The 20,851-nt window shown below is 40.7% G+C and overlaps 1 protein-coding gene across 1 annotated transcript in view; it reads left to right on the top strand.

The window, feature by feature from the left end:
• Positions 1-17,049, top strand: part of LRRC72 (leucine rich repeat containing 72) — a 48,642-nt gene extending 31,593 nt beyond the window's left edge. Inside the window, exons 6-9 of the mRNA XM_077809364.1 lie at positions 5,801-5,890; positions 10,005-10,169; positions 13,216-13,243; positions 16,884-17,049. Coding sequence (XP_077665490.1) covers positions 5,801-5,890; positions 10,005-10,169; positions 13,216-13,243; positions 16,884-17,049 — 449 coding nt within the window. The remainder of the gene's footprint in view (positions 1-5,800; positions 5,891-10,004; positions 10,170-13,215; positions 13,244-16,883) is intronic.
• The last annotated feature ends 3,802 nt before the right edge of the window (positions 17,050-20,851 follow it).

The raw sequence follows: 20,851 nt of genomic DNA, 5'->3' as shown, positions 1-20,851 counted from the left end.
CCATTGGATGAGCTGGTCCTACTCTTGCTCCTTATTGCAAGAAAAATGTTTATGTAGTGAGATAGGCACTCACCAAGACACTGAATAGCCTTTTGACAGCATTTTCTGAGTCACTGAAAACAGCAGGCCATGAGGAATGAGGGCAGTTCATTTGTGACAGGCTGGACAGATATGATGAAAGCTGCTAGTGCCATGGAATATCCTTTGGTTTATTGTCACTTCTGGTATAGGAGAACTCACATGGTGTGATTGGATCACATCGTTTTGCAGACTTGGGACAACCAGCAGTGGCGCCAGGTCTTCTGCATGAGGAAACAGACCTTCATAGAGCTATGTGAGGCACTTGCACCAACCTTCCAGCACCAGAACACTCAATTGAGGGAACCATAGTGATACAAAAGTATGTCATGATTGTCGGGGCAGCTACAGGTCTCTAGCAAATCACTTTGGAATTGGAAACTTAACTGTTGGGTTCATGGTAGTTGAGGTTTGTGAGGCCATTAACATTGTCTTTTACCTCTGGTGGCTGGCATAAGAAACATGCCTGAAATAATAGCTAGTTTTCAGAGGATGGAGTTCCCATTCTGTGCTGGGGCCATCAATGGCACTCGTGCTCATAGTTCACCCACCAGAAGGGGCAAATGAGTATGGGAATTGCAGAGGATAATATTCCACTCTTATGCAAGGCTTGGTGGACCACAGAGGCAAGTTCTTCAACACAAACATGGAAAGTTCAGGAAACTTTAATAACGTTAGGCTGTGGAGATCTGGCTTGTACCTGAAGGGGAAAGCAGGGACCCGGAAATGTTATGAACGGGGTATCTGTGCCAACTATTATTTTGCATATCCACTCCTGCTATGGCTGATGAAACCATACCCTGATGTCAGTGGCCCTGAAAAAAAGGAATTCAAGTTCAAGTTCAGCAGCTGCAGCATTTGGTAGGCTCAAGGCTAGTTGGAGTTGCCTACAAATCCGGATGCCAGACAGAAGATGGCATCTCACTTGTGCTGCTGCTGTGGGCCACCTTTCTGTAAAACTAATTTAACTTTGCATGATGTTACATGCCAACCTAGTTCCTCCTCTGCCTTGGTGGGTCCTGCGCTTATTGGTGGATTTTCTCGCCTCAGAGGTTCACGGCAGCCCTCAGTTTGGCCACTTTTGTGGCTCAGATCTGCCGTTCACTCAGTTAGCCTCATCACTGGCCAGCATAGGGAAAGGAAGAAGAACAATCCCCGCAGTCTCTGCTGATCCACCCAGTGGATCAGGGAACAGGCCAGAGACCTTCTCCTCTGGTGGAACCCACAGTCCAGTTCAACTCCTCCAGTATCAAGCAGGGAGTTGGGGGGATGGAGGGATTCCAGCCCAGGGCCCTGTGGTTTGCAGCTGTCTACAGTGGCTCCTGTAACAGCTGCGTGACAGCTACAACTCCCTGGGCTACTTCCCCATGGCCTCCTCCCAACACCTTCTTTATTCTCACCACAGGACCTCCCTCCTGATGTCTGATAGTGCTAGTACTTCTCAGTCTTCCAGTAGTACACCTTCTCATTCTCAGCTTCTTGCTCCCAGATCCTCACAGGCGCACCACAAACTGAAGTGAGCTCCTTTTTAAACCCAGGTGCCCGGAGTAGCCTGCCTTGATTGATTCTAGCAGCTTCTTGATTGGCTGCAGGTGTTCTTATTAGCCTGTCTGCCTTAATTGTTTCCAGAAAGTTCCTGATTGTTCTGGAACCTTCCCTGTTACCTTACCCAGGGAGAAGGACCTACTTAACCTGGGGCTAATATATCTGCTTTCTATCACTCTCCTGTGGCCATCTGGCCTGACCCTGTCACACTAGGTACAGACCACAAGTGCATTTTACGTGTTTTGATTTTATCTGGCTGGGAGTTTTGCTGTGTTTGTGCTTATGACATTGCACATCTGTATGAAACCCATTGTTACAGGTTTTATTATGGTTGAGGCTGGAAGGGACTGTGATGGATTGGGTTTCCACTAGGGCTGTCAAGCGATTAAAAAAATGAATCGCGATTAATCGCATTGTTAAACAACAACATAATACCATTTATTTAAATATTTTTGGGTGTTTTCTACATTTTCAAATATATTGATTTCAATTACAACACAGAATACAAAGTGTACAGTACTCACTTTATATTTATTTTTGATTACAAGTAATTTTAACTGTATAAAAACAAAAGAAATAGTATTTTTCAATTCACCTAATACAAGTACTGTAATGCAGTCTCTTTATCATGAAAGTTGAACTTACAAATGTAGAATTATATCAAAAAACCTGCATTCAAAAATAAAAAAATGTAAAATTTTAGAGCCTGCAAGTCCTCTCAGTCCTATTTCTTGTTCAGCCAATCGCTCAGACAAACAAGCTTGTTTACATTTCCAGAAGATAATACCGCCCGCTTCTTGTTAACAATGTCGCCTGAAAGTGAGAACAGGCATTCGCATGGCACTGTTGTAGCTGGCGTTGCAAAATATATACAGGCCAGATGCACTAAAGATTCATATGTCCCTTCATGCTTCAACCACCATTCCAGGGGACATGCGTCCATGCTGATGATGGGTTCTGCTCGATAACAATCCAAAGGAGTGTGGACTGATGCATGTTCATTTTCATTTTCTTAGTCAGATGCCACCAGCAGAAGGCTGATTTTCCTTTTTGGTGGTTCAGGTTCTGTAGTTTCTGCATCGGAGTGTTGCTCTTTTAAGACTTCTGAAAGCAAGCTCCACACCTTGTCCCTCTCAAATTTTGGAAGGCACTTCAGATTCTTAAACCTTGAGTCAAGAGCTGTAGCTATCTTTAGAAATCTCACATTGGTATCGTCTTTGCATTTTGTCAGATCTCCAGTGAAAGTGTCCTTAAAATCAACGACATGTGCTGGGTCATCATTCGAGACTGCTATAACATGAAATATGTGGTAGAATGCAGGTAAAATAGAACAGGGGATTTACAATTCTCCCCCAAGAAGTTCAGTCACAAATTTAATTAACACATTTTTTTTTAACGAGCGTCCTCAGCATGGAATCATGTCCTCCGGTATGATGGTCAAAGCATGAAAGGGCATATGAATGTTTAGCATATCTGGCATGTAAATACCTTGCAATGCTGGCTACAAAAGTGCCATGGGTTACACCTGTTCTCACTTTCAGGTGACATTGTAAATAAGAAGCGGGCATCATTATCTCCTGTAAATGTAAACAAACTTGTTTGTCTTGGCTTTCCCCCTTTCCTCCCTAAGAATGGTGAGGTGTTAATGGGTCATTTCACCTTGAATGGTCCCTTGAAATATGTGTTAACTGCTTATGCTAAACAATCTGTTCCATCTTGTATTTAGTTTTGACACTCTGAGTCCAGGTCTACACTATAAACTTATATCAGTATAACTATGTCACTCAGGGGTGTGAAAAATCCACACCCCTAAGCAGTGCAGTTATACGGACCTAGTTCCTGGTGTAGACAGTGCTCTGTCGATGGGAGGACTTCTCCTGCTGAGATAGCTACTGTCTGTTCTGGACATGGATTAACTCCTCCAATAGGAGAAGCTCTTCCATTAGCGTAGTGGTGTCTTCACTGAACCACTGGTAAAGCGGTATTGTTTTAAGTTCAGACCTATCCTGAGTAAGTTTCCCAAACCTGAAGAGCTGTGTAAGCTCAAAAGCTTGTCTCTCTGTTACCAACAGAAGTTGGTCCAATGAAGGATATTATCTCACCCACCTTGTCTCAGATTTTTTAATACATTCATCTTCCATAAATTATGGATTGAATTTTCCCTACACAACAGGCAGTTAAATGACCTTAATTCTGAAAGGTACAAATGTAAATTAAATATTGCATTTTTCCAGAAATCACAAATGCAGTAAGATCAATGACAGAATGGGGAATCAATTGAGAAATCGTAGCAGAACTTGCCATTCTGTCCTTGATGTTATTTTATGATGTGCATCAGGGAAATGATGGGATTCTGTAGTGTACTCAATTGCTTGTTCATTTCTGTACACAACCTTGTGGTGAAAAGTAAATGCATATGTGATTACATTACAATGTACCTATTTATCGTGCATTACAATGCAATACAGTAAGGTGAGTGAATACAATACTGAATGCCTTCGTGAACTTACTGTACTGACAGTTTTCCTACATTGTTGTGTATGAAAAAAAGAAAAGTAAAAAAAAGGGACAGGGTGTAATGGGGTTTACAAACGCCATACTGAGCATAGGCAGAAGGGTCAGGAGAGTGTTCCTTGCTTACAGGCAATCACTGAGCTATTGCCATTTTCATCTGTGATACTGAACTGTGGACACTGAAATAGAATGCTAGTAAGCTTTGGACACTGCAGCATGCTACTTCTGTTGTATGCAGGGGGAGTGAGAACTTTATAGACTGAGGAGCAGGAAGATATGTGTACTGTGAATTGTTGGAGTGGAGGGCTCTTGAAACTTGAGATCTTGTACCCACTTCTTCACCACATCCACAGTGCTAAGTGAGCTGGGCCACTGCTCATCCGGGCATGTATCCGCTCACCCGAGCACCTATCCACACCTCCTCAGGTGAGCTAGCTAGCTCGGCATCCACTTGCCCTGAGACACGCACTTCAGGGGTTTCTGGATGAATAATAGGGTAGTTTGGATACAACTGCGTGCCTGGCCATGTATACAGTCAGCAGTGTAGATACCCCAAGAGTAGCTGAGTATCTGCCACACAGGTCCTAAGAGAGGGAGGAAAATTCCAGCGTGGCTTTTAGGCCCTCTGATGGCGGTGAAACTAACGGGTTTGGAGGATTTCTCTTTCACCTCTAATCACCATGCAGGGTGGGTCCTGCTCCACTATTTAACTCCTATCCTTTCCTTTTGAAATATTGTACATCACAGTAGTTATCTCTGGCCAGATAGCACCTTCTCTTCTACATGGCTGCCAGACACAGCTGTCATGTAAAGAAAAGAAATAGGTTTGCTGCACAACCCATTTTATAAACCATATCTTCCTGCCTGCCAGTCAACCAGGGAATGAGCTGGTCTCCATTTTGTACCCACTGAATTTTAGTGTGTCCTGTGACATCATTCCCATGAACCCAAATGATTTTGCATTTGATCTAGGAAGACTTTGTGTGTCCACTCCTGGCAAAATGGCAATATTGGGTTGATATATATGTCTTTCAAAGAAAAATAAATACCTCCATTAAAAGGGCTTGTTTGTTCACATAATAAATATTATGAACTCTGATTGAGTGATTGAGCCAAATTTTGAAAAGGACGTAAATGATTTAGGAGCACAAGACCTAGGGTCCTATATGACTTAAGCACTTTTGAAATTTGTATGCTTCACCCATTGTTTGATATGTATTTGTAGTTGTCTAAGGCATTTTCAACTAGATATATTCACAAGTCAGAAAACTGTCATTCATATTTTATATTCCAAGTATATGGTAAAACTGCTATGTACTTATACTTATCTTATAGTACATAAGAAAATCAAAGGCAAAAACTTTATGGATTTGTCAGCGTATCAAAGATCTCTTAGTTAATCATAGAAGATTAAGCAGGAACTTCAAAGGCTCAGCACATTAATTCATTTATTTTCATTAAACATTTCATAATGGGTCAAATCTTGCAGTCCTTATTAAGGCAAGGGAATTTGTTTGACTAAAGACTGCAGGGCTTGGCTCATAGTATAAAAACAATTTGGGTGTATTTAATTGTATTTTCTGCAATAACTTTGCCAAATGGTGATTATTTTCCCAGGCTTGTTAATTTTTATATTTTTTCTTCCTCCCTGAAACATTTGCAGATCTATTTCACAACCCTCTGTCACAAGATCCGGGGTACCGTCTTTATGTGACATACTTCCTTCCCTCAGTACAACTCCTCGACAGGAAGAGTAAGGACTCCTTTCCTCTTTTCACAGTGCATTGACAGTCACTTATGACTCTAGCCCATTTAGAAAAGTAGGTGAATTCTTCCTGTGGCTGTTCTCCTTCTTCCTTCTCTCCTCCTTCTCCTTCTTGCTTATATACCAAAATGTATAGTGAATTTAATCCAATTAATTGTGAGATTTTGCACGGAGGTAGAGTTTGTGAACTAAACAATTCTCTGCTTGATATCAGACCTTTCATGTTGAAACTGACTAAAAGGTTTGGCTTCTTTGCTATTTAGAATGTGTATGTCTCCACTCTGAAATCTCATTTGTCTTACATAAAATTCTGTGGACCAAATTTAAGAGAAGTTAATGTCAGTAATTCAGAAATATGCACCTATCTTCATGTTTGCAAATTGGGTAACTGCATGTACAATGGCCAGTTTATTTCAGTTTGTGCTCACCCAGAGGTCTGCACACCTTTGTAGATTTTAAATAAATGCATGCACATTTCTTAATTGATCTTATCCACATAAAACTGGCTAAGCCCACTACAAATAAAACTATTATCCATACATCTCTCCCAGCAATCCCTCAAGGTGAAACCTGGGCAAGTAGGGGTCTATCTTGCCACCATTACTCTTGAGAATAAACAGAAGAAGTAAATCAAATACATAAGTTAATGACTCGATCAGCTCGTTTCTTGTAGATGCAACAGAAGAAATAGATCCTAAAGATCAACTTCTTCAATAAATGCCTAAGTTGTGTATTTACCTACATGACTTTTTTGTCATCTGAGTGAACTGTTCAATGATGTGGAGGAAGGGGGTTGAACATTAGGAGGAGGAATGTTGGAGACAATGGGTAAGATTCTCACCCCTGCTCCAGTCCCTTTATGCTGGGTGATAGGGCTGGAGTGCTATAAAGGGGCTCTTGAAGCCCCAGATCTGGCCAGGGGAGAATTCTTCTGGTCCAAGACCTGAGGCTCAGTACCCTCTCACCAGTCCTAGTGATGGGGTGTGACTGAGATGGGAGGGGTCGAGTGGTGGGAAGGGCCATAGCACACAGTGTTGTGGAGATTCTGGGCAGTGCTGCTACCCAAAGCCCGTTCGGGGAGGCTGACATAATTTGGACAACACCCCAGGACTTGTCTAAATTATGCTGGGGGCCACTACAGGCCTGGAGTAGCTCAGAATCAGGAGGATGTAAAGTGACTTAAAGCCATCTTTGACCTCCCCCCTCATCCTCCTCAGCTATCAGTTCTTTACTGTGCCTCTTCTACAACACAAAATTTCACCCATAGGATTGAAGCTAGGAATTACTGAAAGGGAGAATGAGTGAGTTTAATTCCGGTGGGATGAGAGGAATTTAGTTTGTTTAACTTTAAAAATCTACATTATAACTGTGTAACTAATAAGACTCATCTATCATCACTATAATCATTTTGTCTGTACGATACATCACTTTCCCCCTTTGCATTGTCAGTGTACTTTCTTCCAGACAGAAACGGACTCTTCCTCAGTGTTTGAGAAGCAGAGCACAGAGTTTTGGCTGCACCACAATCTAAATATTAAAAATAAAACAGTTCTTTTGACTTTGCTGGTTCTACTTGAGAAGGATTGTCCTCACAAATAATGGTTTGCAAGATTAGGCCCACATTACAATTTGCATGTGCACTTCCCTGTTATACAGATACAGGTTTGTTGGTGGACCTCAAGCCGATTTCTGAATGTAGAAATCATAGAAATGTAGTACTGGAAGGAATCTCAATAGATCTTCTAGTCCAGTCCCCTGCACTGAGGCAGGACTAATTATTATCTAGACCATCCCTGACAAGTGTTTGTCTAACCTGTTCTTAAAAACTTCCAATAAGGGAGATTCCACAGCCTCCCCAGGTAATTTGTTCCAGTGCTTAACTACCCTGACAGTTAGGAAGTTTTTCCTGGTGTCTAACCTAAATCTCCCTTGCTTCAATTTGAGACCATTGGTTCTTGTCCTTTCCTCAGTGGCTAAGGAAAACAATTTATCACCCTCTCGTTATAACAACCTTTTATGTACTTGAAGACTATTATCATGTCCCCCTCAATCGTCTCTTCTCCAGACTAAAAAAACCAGTTTTTTCAATCTTATAAGTCATGTTTTCTAGACCTTTAATCATTTTTGTTGCTCTCCTCTGGACTTTCTCCAGTTTGTCTACATCTTTCCTGAAGTGTGGTGCCCAGAACTGGAGACAGTACTCCTGTCATAAATATAAAGGGAAGGGTAAACCCCTTTAAAATCCCTCCTGGCCAGAGGAAAAATCCTCTCACCTGTAAAGGGTTAAGAAGCTAAAGGTAACCTCGCTTGCACCTGACCAAAATGACCAATGAGGAGACAAGATACTTTCAAAAGCTGGGAGGAGGGAGAGAAACAAAGGGTCTGTGTGTCTGTCTATATGCTGCTTTTGCTGGGGATAGACCAGGAATGGAGTCTTAGAACTTTAGTAAGTAATCTAGCTCGGTATGCGTTAGATTATGATTTCTTTAAATGGCTGAGAAAAGAATTGTGCTGAATAGAATGACTATTTCTGTCTGTGTGTCTTTTTTGTAACTTAAGGTTTTGCCTAGAGGGATTCTCTATGTTTTGAATCTAACTACACTGTAAGGTACCTACCATCCTGATTTTACAGGGGTGATTCCTTTACTTGTATCTACTTCTATTTCTATTAAAAGTCTTCTTGTAAGAAAACTGAATGCTTTTTCATTGTTCTCAGATGCAAGGGTTTGGGTCTGTGGTCACCTATGCAAATTGGTGAGGATTTTTACCAAACCTTTCCCAGGAAGTGGGGTGCAAGGGTTGGGAGGATTTTGGGGGGAAAGATGTGTCCAAACTGCGTTTCCCAGTAAACCCAGTTAGAGTTTGGTGGTGGCAGTGGATATTCCAAGGGCAAAGGATAAAATTAATTTGTACCTTGGGGAAGTTTTAACCTAAGCTGGTAAAAGTAAGCTTAGGAGGTTTTCATGCAGGTCCCCACATCTGTACCCTAGAGTTCAGAGTGGGGGAGGAACCTTGACAACTCCAGTTAAGGCCTTATCAGTGTACATTTGGCATTGTTCAGAATAACTTTTTCAGTATTCAGGATAGTACTTCTCTTACTGTTGCAATGAGGACCATTGCTGGAAAGAGGAGAACTGGCTATAATTTAATCTAGGGAAACTATATTGATATTTACAAAGTCCAGAGATAATCTTGTTAAATTCATGGACTTAATCTTCCTTTAAGTACAACCACAGTACAATGATCATTCCTGAATTAAGAAGTTAGGCAGTATTTTTTACCAAACTTTACCCTTGACTGTCAATTTGAGAACTATTTCTTTAACATTACGAACTCCTGTCTTTACTATGAAACATTACTAAAATATACTCTTGTCTTCCTCATTTACACAAGGTACTTGGTCACACTTTTGTTACCGCCAGGCGTAATTACTGCAGTTCCTTTCTAATTGGTCCCCTAGACATCAATATTAAAACACTTTACTGAATTCAAATTGCTTCTGCTAGAGTTTCTTGTTTTGAGTCTTTAGTTCCCATTTATCCCAGTTTGAAAGTGCTGAAATTAGCAGGTGGTGCATATTCTTAATGTCAAAATTCTCCTTTTGATTTACAATCTTAATCTCTTTGTTTAAAATTTACAAGTGATCTTCAAACAAAAGGACAAATGAAGCTGAAAAACTTCTTTTGATTGTACTCCTACAACTTTCTGTAATTGAGTGGTGGGAATTATTATTGACTTTGAACTGGAATTCTGTTTTATTATGGATATGAATCTTACAATTTAAGACTTCATTTAGTTCTCTAGTATAATGCATTTAAACACCATGTAAACAGAGTCTAGGGGTGAAATCCTGGATCCAGTGAAATTAAGAGAGTTTGGTATTGACTTCAGTGGGTCAGGATTTCACACAAAATCTTCAGGCAGTATAAATCAGTATCTCTCTTTATTGAAATAAGTGGAGCTATACAAATTTACACCAGCTGAGGATCTGGTCATAATTCTGTAGAGAAAATAGTTTTTGTCTGAATACTAGCAAGCAGCTAAGCTTAGATATTATTCATTGGTATAGAAAGGGTAACAGTTTTTATTTGTCTTTTAACAGAAGTTACTCAAAAAGAAAGGGAATCAGCTTTACATATTTACAACCATGAAAGGTCCCGTGTTCTCCAATCTATAGGTTTTGGAAAGAGAATAGATATGCCATTGGTGGCTAAGACAGTATCTACCAGAAGCATTCCATGCGCCAAAAGTTTGCTGCTGTCTCCAGGTATTTATAATGATTTAGGGAAAAACATATATTTCCAAGTAATTTTGAATTAGAAATAATAATTTTCACCAACTTAATAATGAAATAGATATGCTTTATGAACTCAGATTGCTTCTTTATTTAATAAACAAACTGTAGCAACATTCAGTGAATGTGTCTTTTCTACTAATTTTTATATTACACTATGTGTTTTAATTGAACTCTGGAATAACAGAATTGCCTTTAAGGCAGCTACTCAAAATAGAATTTCATTATCTTTTCAAAATGTATTCTCATTCGTGTTGAAGGTTTTACTCACATGTTCTGAACAGATTTAACAGGGAAATGAATTTTCCCAGGGTACTGTACCTGTGTACTGACCATGAATGTCTCTATGCAGTGTTGGTTTAGTCATGTCAGTCACAAGATATTAGCGAGACTTGATGGGTGAGGTAATATTTTTTATTGGACCACTTCTGTTGCGTAAGTACCACAGTTTGTCTCTCTCACCGACAGAAGTTGATTCATTAAAAGATATTACCTCACCCACCTTGTCTCATGAATATCTGTCACAGACAGATCCGGTTGTTTAGAGTTTTGGTGCCCCTGGTGCTTATTTGACATTTTAGAACTTTTCAGTCTTCCAAAGAAAAAGAGTTTCTCTCTTAAATAGTGTTGCAGATGGTGCATCAGCCTTTTCTATAGCATCTAAATACAGAAAACTCTAGGTCTGGAGCCTTTTGCTTAAAATATACTACAAATATATATACACCTATTAGAAATATCAGTCACACAAAAGTTTGTTTTTTTTAGTAGACTTACATACTTAACATCTCTCCCTACCTGTTTTATTTGTAGAAGTTTAAAATGTTGTGCTCTTAATTGTGATTTTCTAAAAATGGCAACGTAGCATGTCATCTTTGTTGGGTCTGTGTGAGTCCAGATGAAATTTGATCCATTTAAAAGAAGTATGACGTTTTTTCAAATTGTCAAATTTAGAGGGGTCTTTTTGTCTTGCACACCATCTTTACTAGTAAAGATCCTGCAAACCAAATTCTGGCCTAAGGTACAGTCATGAACCGTAGTGGCTTTGAATTATGTTCAGTGACAAATATGCAATCCCATTGTCTTCCATGGGATGGGGCAGGTGTAAATGAATGCACTTCGGGTGTGCAGTTGGAATTTAATTAACGATTTGCTCATTCTAGACAAGCTGTGATCTTGTCTATACAGGGAATTATATCTTTTTGTGGAGATTGCTAAGCAGATGTCTGCAAGGGTTCATGATCATATGCCAACCAGTACCAGATAAAGAGCAAACAGCTCAGGAGGACTTATATTAAAACCAGGGATGAGAGGAAAATATCCAACAGGAGACATGAAACCTCTCCATTTTTTGAAGAGTTGGACAGGATTTTCCACAACTACATGACCACCATACCCAGAAAAAGTTTGGAGCCTGCTGCATGCTTTCGTCCCCACTCCACCAAGGACAATCAGTAAAACTCATCAGAGGATGAGCGTGAGGGGGCCACTGATTGCAGGGTCCATGCTGGCTGACAGCAATTTGAAAATGGCACTAGCTCGCCCAGAAAAGAAATATGGGGTAGAGAGACAGAGGAAGCCTGTGATTTTTTTAAAAATTTGAACCTGCCTGGCATCCATTATGCATCCCACAATGCATAGCAAGAAAAATCCCAGAATGCATATTGCTTAGCAACAAAGCAAAGGATAATGGGATACTCTCCAAGAACACCATGCCCTTAGTACTCAGCAAACCACCATCGTGTGCACAAAATGATGCACATTAAAAGTGGGCACACTGTTCCATGTGTATGATATTAGTGTGGTTTGCGTATTTCACATTACCTAATGCACACCAAAGAGCTACAGAGTAACCCCTCCCCCCCCAATAGACAAGCCCTGAAATATGATCCAGGTAATTCTCTTTTATATCTCTGAATTTAATGGAGCAAAAATAGTCAAAACTTTCTTTAATCAGTCCGGTAAGCAGAGATGACTCTCTGAAGCATTGTTATGCATATACATTAGTAAGCTCGACCACTGTAATGCTGGGGGCGCATTTTTTGTATGGAGGAATTTGTTAAGAGTTGTTAAAATATCTGCTTGAACAATGCAGTATGACCCTGATGTAGCAAAGCACATGCTTAACATTAAGCATGTGAATTAGTCCCACTGAAGTTAGCCTACACTCAGCCTCAGACTTTCTTAAACAGCAAAATATGGAACTCAGGAGCCATTGAAAATGGGTTTATATTATAACCAAAATGACAACAACTTTTTACACTGCTGCAGCTTCACTGCTACCAACAGTGGATTCTCTAGTAGTAGAGAAAGGTCACAGGTGATTCTACTGTCATGTCACCTGAGCCTGCTCTAAAAACTCTCATGCCCTATCTACAATACTGTGTCCACTATATATAAAAATACTTACACATTTTCTCATTGTAGACTGAACATCATGCAGTTGGTTCTAATAAACGCATTTCAGGAGTTCAGAGTGCAAAGTTTGGACTTGATAATAAGTTATTTGCAAGTGATTTTGAGTGTAATGTTTTGCATAGATTTAAATCATCTGCAAAACAATGACTATAAGCTTTACTAGTTTAATAATAATTTCTAAAATGCAGGTTGAAAGAGTTATTTTTAATCTTTTCCCTCATAGTTCATAAGGACCCCTGGGAAGTTAGAAACGGATATCTTTGAACAGTGTATCTTTTTCTTCATCATATGTTCACATTGCTTTGCTATTGGAGGGTTGGTGCTATCATTTCTTTTAAAGAAAAAAATGTATGGCAGCATTTTTTGGGGGGGAAGTAAAATGTGAATAATGACACAACATATACAGTCAGAAGAAAACATTTAATAACCAGGAAGCTATCGCCTATATTTTTATTTAACTACTAATATTTAGTTGTAATGGCTAGCACTCCTGGGGATTGATCTTGCACTATTCAAGTCAATGGGAGCTAGAACAAACCGTAGTTCTTAAATGGTCAAAGTGCTGTAGAAATATTAACTACTTATTATAAATTTGTTGTTACAGGTTATGAAGTTGCAAATCACATAAATAAGTAAGTAGTTTGTTTGTGCCTATTTTTGTTTTTGCACATCAAAAGTATTCACTCAATCCTCACTGCTCCTACAAAACAAACAAACAAAAAAAAAAGCAGAAACTTTTAAAAAATATTCTGCTCTTTTTTGTGGTGGGATAAACCACTGTGTCCATCAGTGATGAGACAATCCACCTGCTGCTATCTTGAATGCATTTTCAGTAGTATTGCTGATTAGGAAATGAGGTGTATGATAAAAGCAGTTCATTTTGCAATATCAAACACAAAGTCAGGGGTGGGCAAGCTTTTTGGCTTGAGGGCCACATCTGGGAATAGAAATTGTATGGCAGGCCATGAATGCTCACAAAATTGGGGTTGGGGTGTGGGAGGGGGTGCAGGCTCTGGGGTGGGGCCAGAAATGAGGAGTTCAGGGTGCAGGAGGGGGCTCCGGGCTGGGGAATGCGGTGCGGAGGGGACGGGCTCCGGCTGTGGGGTGTGGGCTGTGGGGTAGGGCTGGGGATGAGGGGTTTGGGGTGCAGGAGGGTGCTCCAGGCTAGGATCGAGGGGTTCGGAGGGCAGGAAGGGGATCAGGGCTGGGGCAGGGGGTTGGAGCATTCTGAGAGGCTCAGGGGTGAAGACTTTGGGCAGCACTTACCTCAAGCGGCTCCCGGAAGCAGTGGCATGTTGCTTCTCTGGCTCCTATGCAGAGGTGCGGTCAGGTGTCTCTGCATGCTGCCCCATCCACAGGCACCACCCCTGCAGCTCCCATTGGAGCGCCAGAGGGAGCCATTGGACTGCATAGGGGCCAGAGGGGGGCCATGCTGCTGCTTCCGAGAGCTGCGTGGAGCGTCCCCCGACCCTGCTCCCTGGCTGGAGTGCTGGAGGTGGGCCATGCCGCGGCTTCCGGGAGCTGTGTGGAGTGGCCCCCGACCCCACTCCCCAGTGGGAGCTCAAGGGCCAGCTTATAATGGCTGGTGGCCCGGATGCGGCCTGCAGGCCATAGTTTGCCCACACCGGGACTAAGTGCTAAAAATATTGTACATTAATGTGTTAGAGCAACTGAGTAGTTCTGCTATAAAATGGGTGAGAGAATTTCCTTCTAACTCCCTATTCTTAAATAGGCACTTTCCTGGAAAACATGCTGCCCTGTGGAATGAAATTTCGCAGCCCACAGTTGGTTTATTTTGTTGGATTTTTCATGTATAATAGAAATAAAGATAAAACTTAGTTCTCTCTCAGTGTTGTGGTAGGGAAAAGGATGCTATTAATGCTCAGACATTTTTAGATGCAATTTTTATGGGGAAACTTTACAAGTTTAACAGTTCATGCTTGTTTTAATCTATCAGTGAGCAACATGTGTGAGTAGCTATGTTTTAAACATAGACATTGTTGAGAAATATATTTTTAAAATTAGCATGTACACATGTTAGTGCACATAAGTTCGCTACCCATTTCCTTTAAAAACCTAAGTATACGTAACTATCCACTTTGAGTATGGCGCTATGCAATCAGGCAAATCATAAAGAAAACAGAGTTCTATGCTGGTTTCAATACCACTCTGCTTGCTGCATAGACTTTCTGTTGCTTTTAGTGCTCAGGTCCCAGATTCCACAAGGTACTTAACTATAAGCACTGGAATAGACCTGTTGAAGTCAGTGGAACTCCTCACACAATTAAAGCTAGGCACATGCTAATGTGTGTACATGCCTTTATGCAGAGAGTTCTTTTCTATTCAGTTTTTATACCGTGCCCAACACCTGAGCACTTCTATATGAGAATGACTGTACTGCCGAGTTTCTTTCTGCCTCTACTCTCCTCACTGATTTTGTGAGTCTACAGCTCACATCTCCTATGGTACAACTAAAGTATGACATGGCACAAAACGAGCTTATGGAGTTTCAGTTTTTGGATTCAAAATCTGCTAATCAGAAGTTTGCACCTTGATTATCCAGAAGACTCACAATGAAATAAACATCAGTTGCATTTGCCTAAGTGTGTGATCACTTACACCTGCAAAAGAGCCTATAAATGCAGTGTAAAGATTAAGATTTTACATGTACATGTAACCCTTCTGCCAGGTGAGGCCAGCAACAACCAGGTACAGGGGTTCCTTTTCAACAATACAACACAGAACTGGCTCAAACCGCCACTCAGTAACCTAGGAAAATTACGCACCACCTCTGGGCACCTCCGAGAGGCAATATTTCCCCACTCGCAAGCACAGAGTCTGAGTTTAGAAAAGAAACTTTTAATGAAAGGAGAGAAGTCACCTGACATTAATTAGGGAAAATGCCACAAGGAGGATTCATAAACATAAAACTGTGCGCAGGACACCCACCCCAGAGTGCGTGGGGCAGAAGATTTTCCACAACCAAAAGTTCCTTTACTGTGCCCCCGTCTGCTTCCTCACCATACCCCAATCACAGTGGTTGTCCTTGGTCAGTGAGGACCCAGGGTTCAGAGTTGCATCTGTGTGAGTTCACCTCCCACCTGGGGAAGAAGGCACCTTGCTTGCTCCGCCATCTGAGCACTTGCCCTGCCAGTCACGGTTTCTTGCCGCCTAGCCATCTCATCAGCCATGGTAACTCACTGACTGCTTGCCACTTTTGCTGGCTGCCCATCAGTTACCTTCTGCTGCCACCTGCCTCATTGTTGTGACATCTGTATATCACTCTCTTAGTGATTTTCAGCAGGCTGGGCAGAAACACTTCTCTACCACAAGTGATTTCAGCTCTTACTGAGTATTTGAAATAACAAAAGGTTCCTAATTAAGCCTATTTAGCACTATCTGTAGGGAAGAACAAGTTAAACCAGATCAGAAAGTCTACATCTCATGGCTGGGACACCCATCTCCACTCTCACTTACTTTCATAGGGGTCTAGCATTTGAGCCCCTGGCTTCCAGCTGAGGGTGACCCCCTCATTTGGAATAGGTTAAGCACAGTTCTGAGCCCCTTTATTCATACAATAAAGACAATGTTGATAACAACATTTCACTCCTTTAGTGAATACTAAATTCAATACTAAAGTTATTTGTAACCCAACACCAGCCAAAGTTGATCACTTTGAGCAACACAGCTCTATCTGCTGTATATCTTGGCAGAGTAGGTGTGTTCATGTAAATACAGATTGCTCCTGACGTCTCTACCCCTCCCCAGCTAGCTGTCAGAGTGGAGTTCATTCAGATCCTGCTTACATACAAATCATAAAATTCACTTATAAATCCTATTGTAACCAGATCTATATGCACAGAATCATATTCCTGTGTATAAATGTGGCAATATTGTGAAAGTTAACTCTGAGCAATTAATATTGTATTAATATATCTTTTTGCACTGAGTTCACTTATTTTTTAAAGTTAAGGAAAATACATTTTAATTAGTTTATTGCATTTAGTTTAATCAAAACAAAGTTTCTTTTACTTGGACTTCTCTGACACTGCCTTTTTTGATTCTCTTTTGTTTTGTCTCATTTTGATCTCAAGATTTAGAGAGGAAGTGTACAAAAAAATTTCGTAAGTAGTTATAGACTAGTCTGTTTAATCAATAATTGTCTCTACCATTACTTTCCACATAACTGTTTCCAGAAAATAATTCCAAAGTGGTTAGGAAAAATTGTTTTTATCATGTCAGTTATTTACATTTGTTTTGTTATTTTTGTAGAGTTCCATTTGCGAACCCTGAAGATGCTGTTTTTGTGAGAGCAATGAAGAGATCTATAATGGAATTTTCCTCTGTGGATTGGAATAAAATATCCACCTGTCTAGGAATACGCCTTGAAAACAAACCAGAAGAACCTCCTGAGAAATTGACAGTCAAATTCAGATAACTGTTTGGTTCCTTAGGAAAATATGTACCTACATGTTGGATATTAAACTTTTATTGTAAGTTAATATCCATAAAACATGTATGCTATAACTTATACTTGATTAAAAGAACTTTCAGCAGGAAAATTCTAAATTCATTTCCTTTAATCCCAAATGTGGGGATTCAAGGATTAAGGTTAGAAAATGCCGGTCACAGATTTGCTGTAACTTTATCATAATGTTGCCACTAATTGAGTTCTCATGCGTATAATATTGTCTGTTGTGACAAATTAACAAAGCAAACCTTTATATTAACTTTTAGGACACTAAGAATGAATGTATTCATCTTTGATATTCTTTGCTGGTTGGCCTCCTCTTTTCTAAATTAATCAGGTTTCTCTTACCACCTTAGTTTCCAACACTTCCAGGTCAGATTAAGGTTTCATGTGGCCTCTCTCTTTCCCAAATGAAGTCATTGCAAGGTTCTCAGTGTATAAGGTTGGTATATAGTCCTTATCATTGATATCTTAATTTTAGCCCCGTTCCCAACTCCGGCTACAATCCACTTTTGTCCTTTGCTGATTGATGTTTCAAAGGAAAGTGTTTGGAACTGGCAGGAGGGGAAAGTTAATCACATTAGGAATGTAGAGAAGAGGCAAGGTAAGTCCATGCTGGCTTCTTACAAGAGTCCCAACCTTTCTTACTTCCTGTTGGCCAGAAACCTGTCTTTGCAATTGTGCTCATAGTGGTCAAGGTGAAACACTAGCAATCTAGCCAGACAGATGTATTAATCACTCCTCATGGGAAAACTCTACTGCATTGATCTCATGGAGAACCTTCTGAGCTGTTCCATCAAAGGAAAGGCAGGATTTATCTCCCAGTGTATGTGGGGTAGGGGAGAGCTTTTGGTAGATCAGAGAGCCATGATTGAGTCCACAGAGACTGGCCTGCATCTCAGCAGTTAAACACTGTAGGTGCTTTATCCCAGGATTCACAGTTAGAAGGGATCTAATACTTTATCTCACAGCAGTATGAAGCTGAGTGTGGTGTGGAAGAAAATGTTTCAGCCTCCAGGGGAAGAGGGAAGTACATTGCACTGGGACAGTTGCAATGTAAAGTTACACTCTGATTTACTGAATTACAGAAGTAAATTTCATGTTGTTAAATTCTCTGAAGATTTTGTGTGCACTGAGCATACTCCAGCCTAGGGCTGTAGGGACCCAAGCACGACTTTCCCTCTGATTGCTCCTCCCCACTGCCAGGGGCCTATGTGCCACCAAGCATTGGAACTGACAGCAAGGAAACTGTCTCTCCTGTGCTCTCAATGCTCCCCCTGCTAATATGGAAGAGAAAGAAGAAGCTGCCTGATTGAAGCGAGGTGCATGTGGGGAAGGTGTCTTTCAGAAGACAGAGGGTGAGGAGGAACAGAACGGGGACAGCAGGAACAGGAGCTAGTGGAGGGAGACAGGAGCTGTAGTAGGGTGCAAGGAGAGGGAGAAGAGCAGAGAGGGGCATATAGGCACAGAACAGGAGGAGGGCATAAACCAGAGGATGGAGGGGATTAGATAGAAGCAAATAGGGGCAGGGACAAGAGCCAAATGGTGCAGGATTGGATAGGAGCAGAAAGGTGGGGGAAGGAGGCAGGAACCAAGTTGGGGGGTAGATAGGAGGAGAGAGAGACAGAGCCAAGATAGGATGGATAGAAGTAGAGGCAGAAAGATACAGGCATGTGTGGGAGGGACAGGTGCAGAAAAGTCTATAACCATTCAGATACACTCTCCTCCAGAACCTAGAATTGAACCTAGAAGTCCTGCATCCCTATACTCCTCTGCTGTCAGAAAATAGCTATGAAACCTACTGGCAAGTGTGTTTGTATGTCCTCCCCATCTAGTGGCTGGTCCACATAGATGATAACAGCCTACTATTTCTATCAGTTACTCCATTAGCTCAAATGGCAGAGGTCTGTATTGTAGAATTAAAGGTCTAAACCTGCTGACTATCCAAGTTGGGGGTCAATATGGTTCCATATGATGGAATTTGTTTTTTTCACTTTTTTTTTTAAACCCTAAATTAGGAAATTATAGCCATAAAACTAGATTAAAAGAAAAATAAGGTTGCAAAATCAAGCATTCAAATATTAGGAAATTCCAGAATTAAGGATGGCCGTGCAGTCTAAACTTGGGCCCATTGTGCATATGTATTATGATACAGTTTTAATTATATGATCATATGTTATTTTTCTGAAGGACCCAGGGCCTCACAATAGATAGTTATTCAATATTTTCAATATTTTTTTGAATCCTTGTCATTTGGTTTGTGGTCCCAGGCCTTATTTACCACACACCGAATACACCTTGCATTGAATACAAATTCAGTAATTTACTCCTGGCATTTTTGTGTTCTCACCATAGTATCTGAGTGCTTCACAGACATCCATGAATTTATCTTTACAATAACCCTGTGCAATTAGGTGTTATTATCCCCATCTTCCAGATGGGGAACTGAGACACAGATATTTAAGGCCAAACTTGTCTTGATTATCTGGACTACCTATGATTTTTCTAGCACTTTCTATGGTCAAAGCTCAGCTCCAATTGTCTTCATTTGCAGTTGTGAGCACTCAATACTTCTGCATATCTGGCCCCATCTGTTTCACATTGGGCACCAAGGAAATGAGGAATGCACAATCAGCAGCCAACTGTGAATGTTTTCATTTGAATGTCTTGCCTAGCATCACATAGGAACTCTGTGACAGAGGCAGGGATAGAAGTTCCCAATTCCCCATGGCAGCATTCAACTGCTTTAACCATGAGACCATCCCTGCAGTTTCTGCAGTCCTTTACCTTGTTCACGACACATCTTCCAACTTCTGCAACAAATGAGACAAGCAAGGTTCCTACTGACAACAGCCTCATTCACTATACAACCCTGATTTATCTAGAGAACCATTTGTCCTGTGAACTGGAGGTAAAAGTCCTGTGGGAAAAAAAGTAGTATGTAAGCAAAGATCTAATACATATGCAAAAATTAAGATTGCAGAGGCAACTTTAACTCTGGCATTTCTTAACTTTTGAGTGCTTGACGTTGCAACTTTAATGTTCTTTTAACCTATTTTTAATGTAATTATAATGATGCTGTTGCAAAGAAGAAGCAGGAAGTCAGTACAAAAAAAAGGGAGCTATACTATTTTACTGTCAAAAAGTTTTTTGATTAAAGAACAGCTAAATACTAGTCAACTTTCTTGGCGACAAAATGGCTACAGAAGGCTGTCCTGGTAGGCCATATCAACAGAATTAGTCTCCCAGCATGCCCAGTTCTTGGTGTGAATTTCTTCTTATGTTACATAAGTAGTTACTTAATATTGTTGTGGAAAACGAGTCATACCATCTATTTGGTTCAAACAGCCTGAGGTTTTTTATTGAATACAAGCATGCAGGGAGAGGGAGACAGAGATGGTCACACACAGGTGCCACCCTGGTCTCTTTCTGCCCTGCCCCTATAATACCAGTTTTATATAGGTTCAAATCCAAGCCAAATGATACATTTCCTTATTAATTATTTTCAGCACTCAAGCATTGTTAATAAAACCTTATAAGGAGATAATTAAAAACAGTTTTATAATTAGCACTGTGCTGACGCACGTTATTATCAAGATCTGTGGTTTGCTTGTGGTAGCGTTTTGTCTAGGGACTTTTGCAGGGTGGAGGGTGCATATAATGGACAGCTAGGGACTTTAGGCCCTTTGGCTCTTTTCTAGCTAGAGATTGCTCTAGTCCGTTATTTGGGTCAAATGCCACAGCCCAGCATACGGAAATGCTTTTAGCT

This window comes from Eretmochelys imbricata, chromosome 2 (assembly GCF_965152235.1).
Source record: "Eretmochelys imbricata isolate rEreImb1 chromosome 2, rEreImb1.hap1, whole genome shotgun sequence".
NCBI classification, from domain to species: Eukaryota; Metazoa; Chordata; order Testudines; family Cheloniidae; genus Eretmochelys; species Eretmochelys imbricata.
The sequence above is the reverse complement of the archived record's forward strand: the minus strand, read 5'-3'. Positions and strand labels throughout refer to the sequence as shown.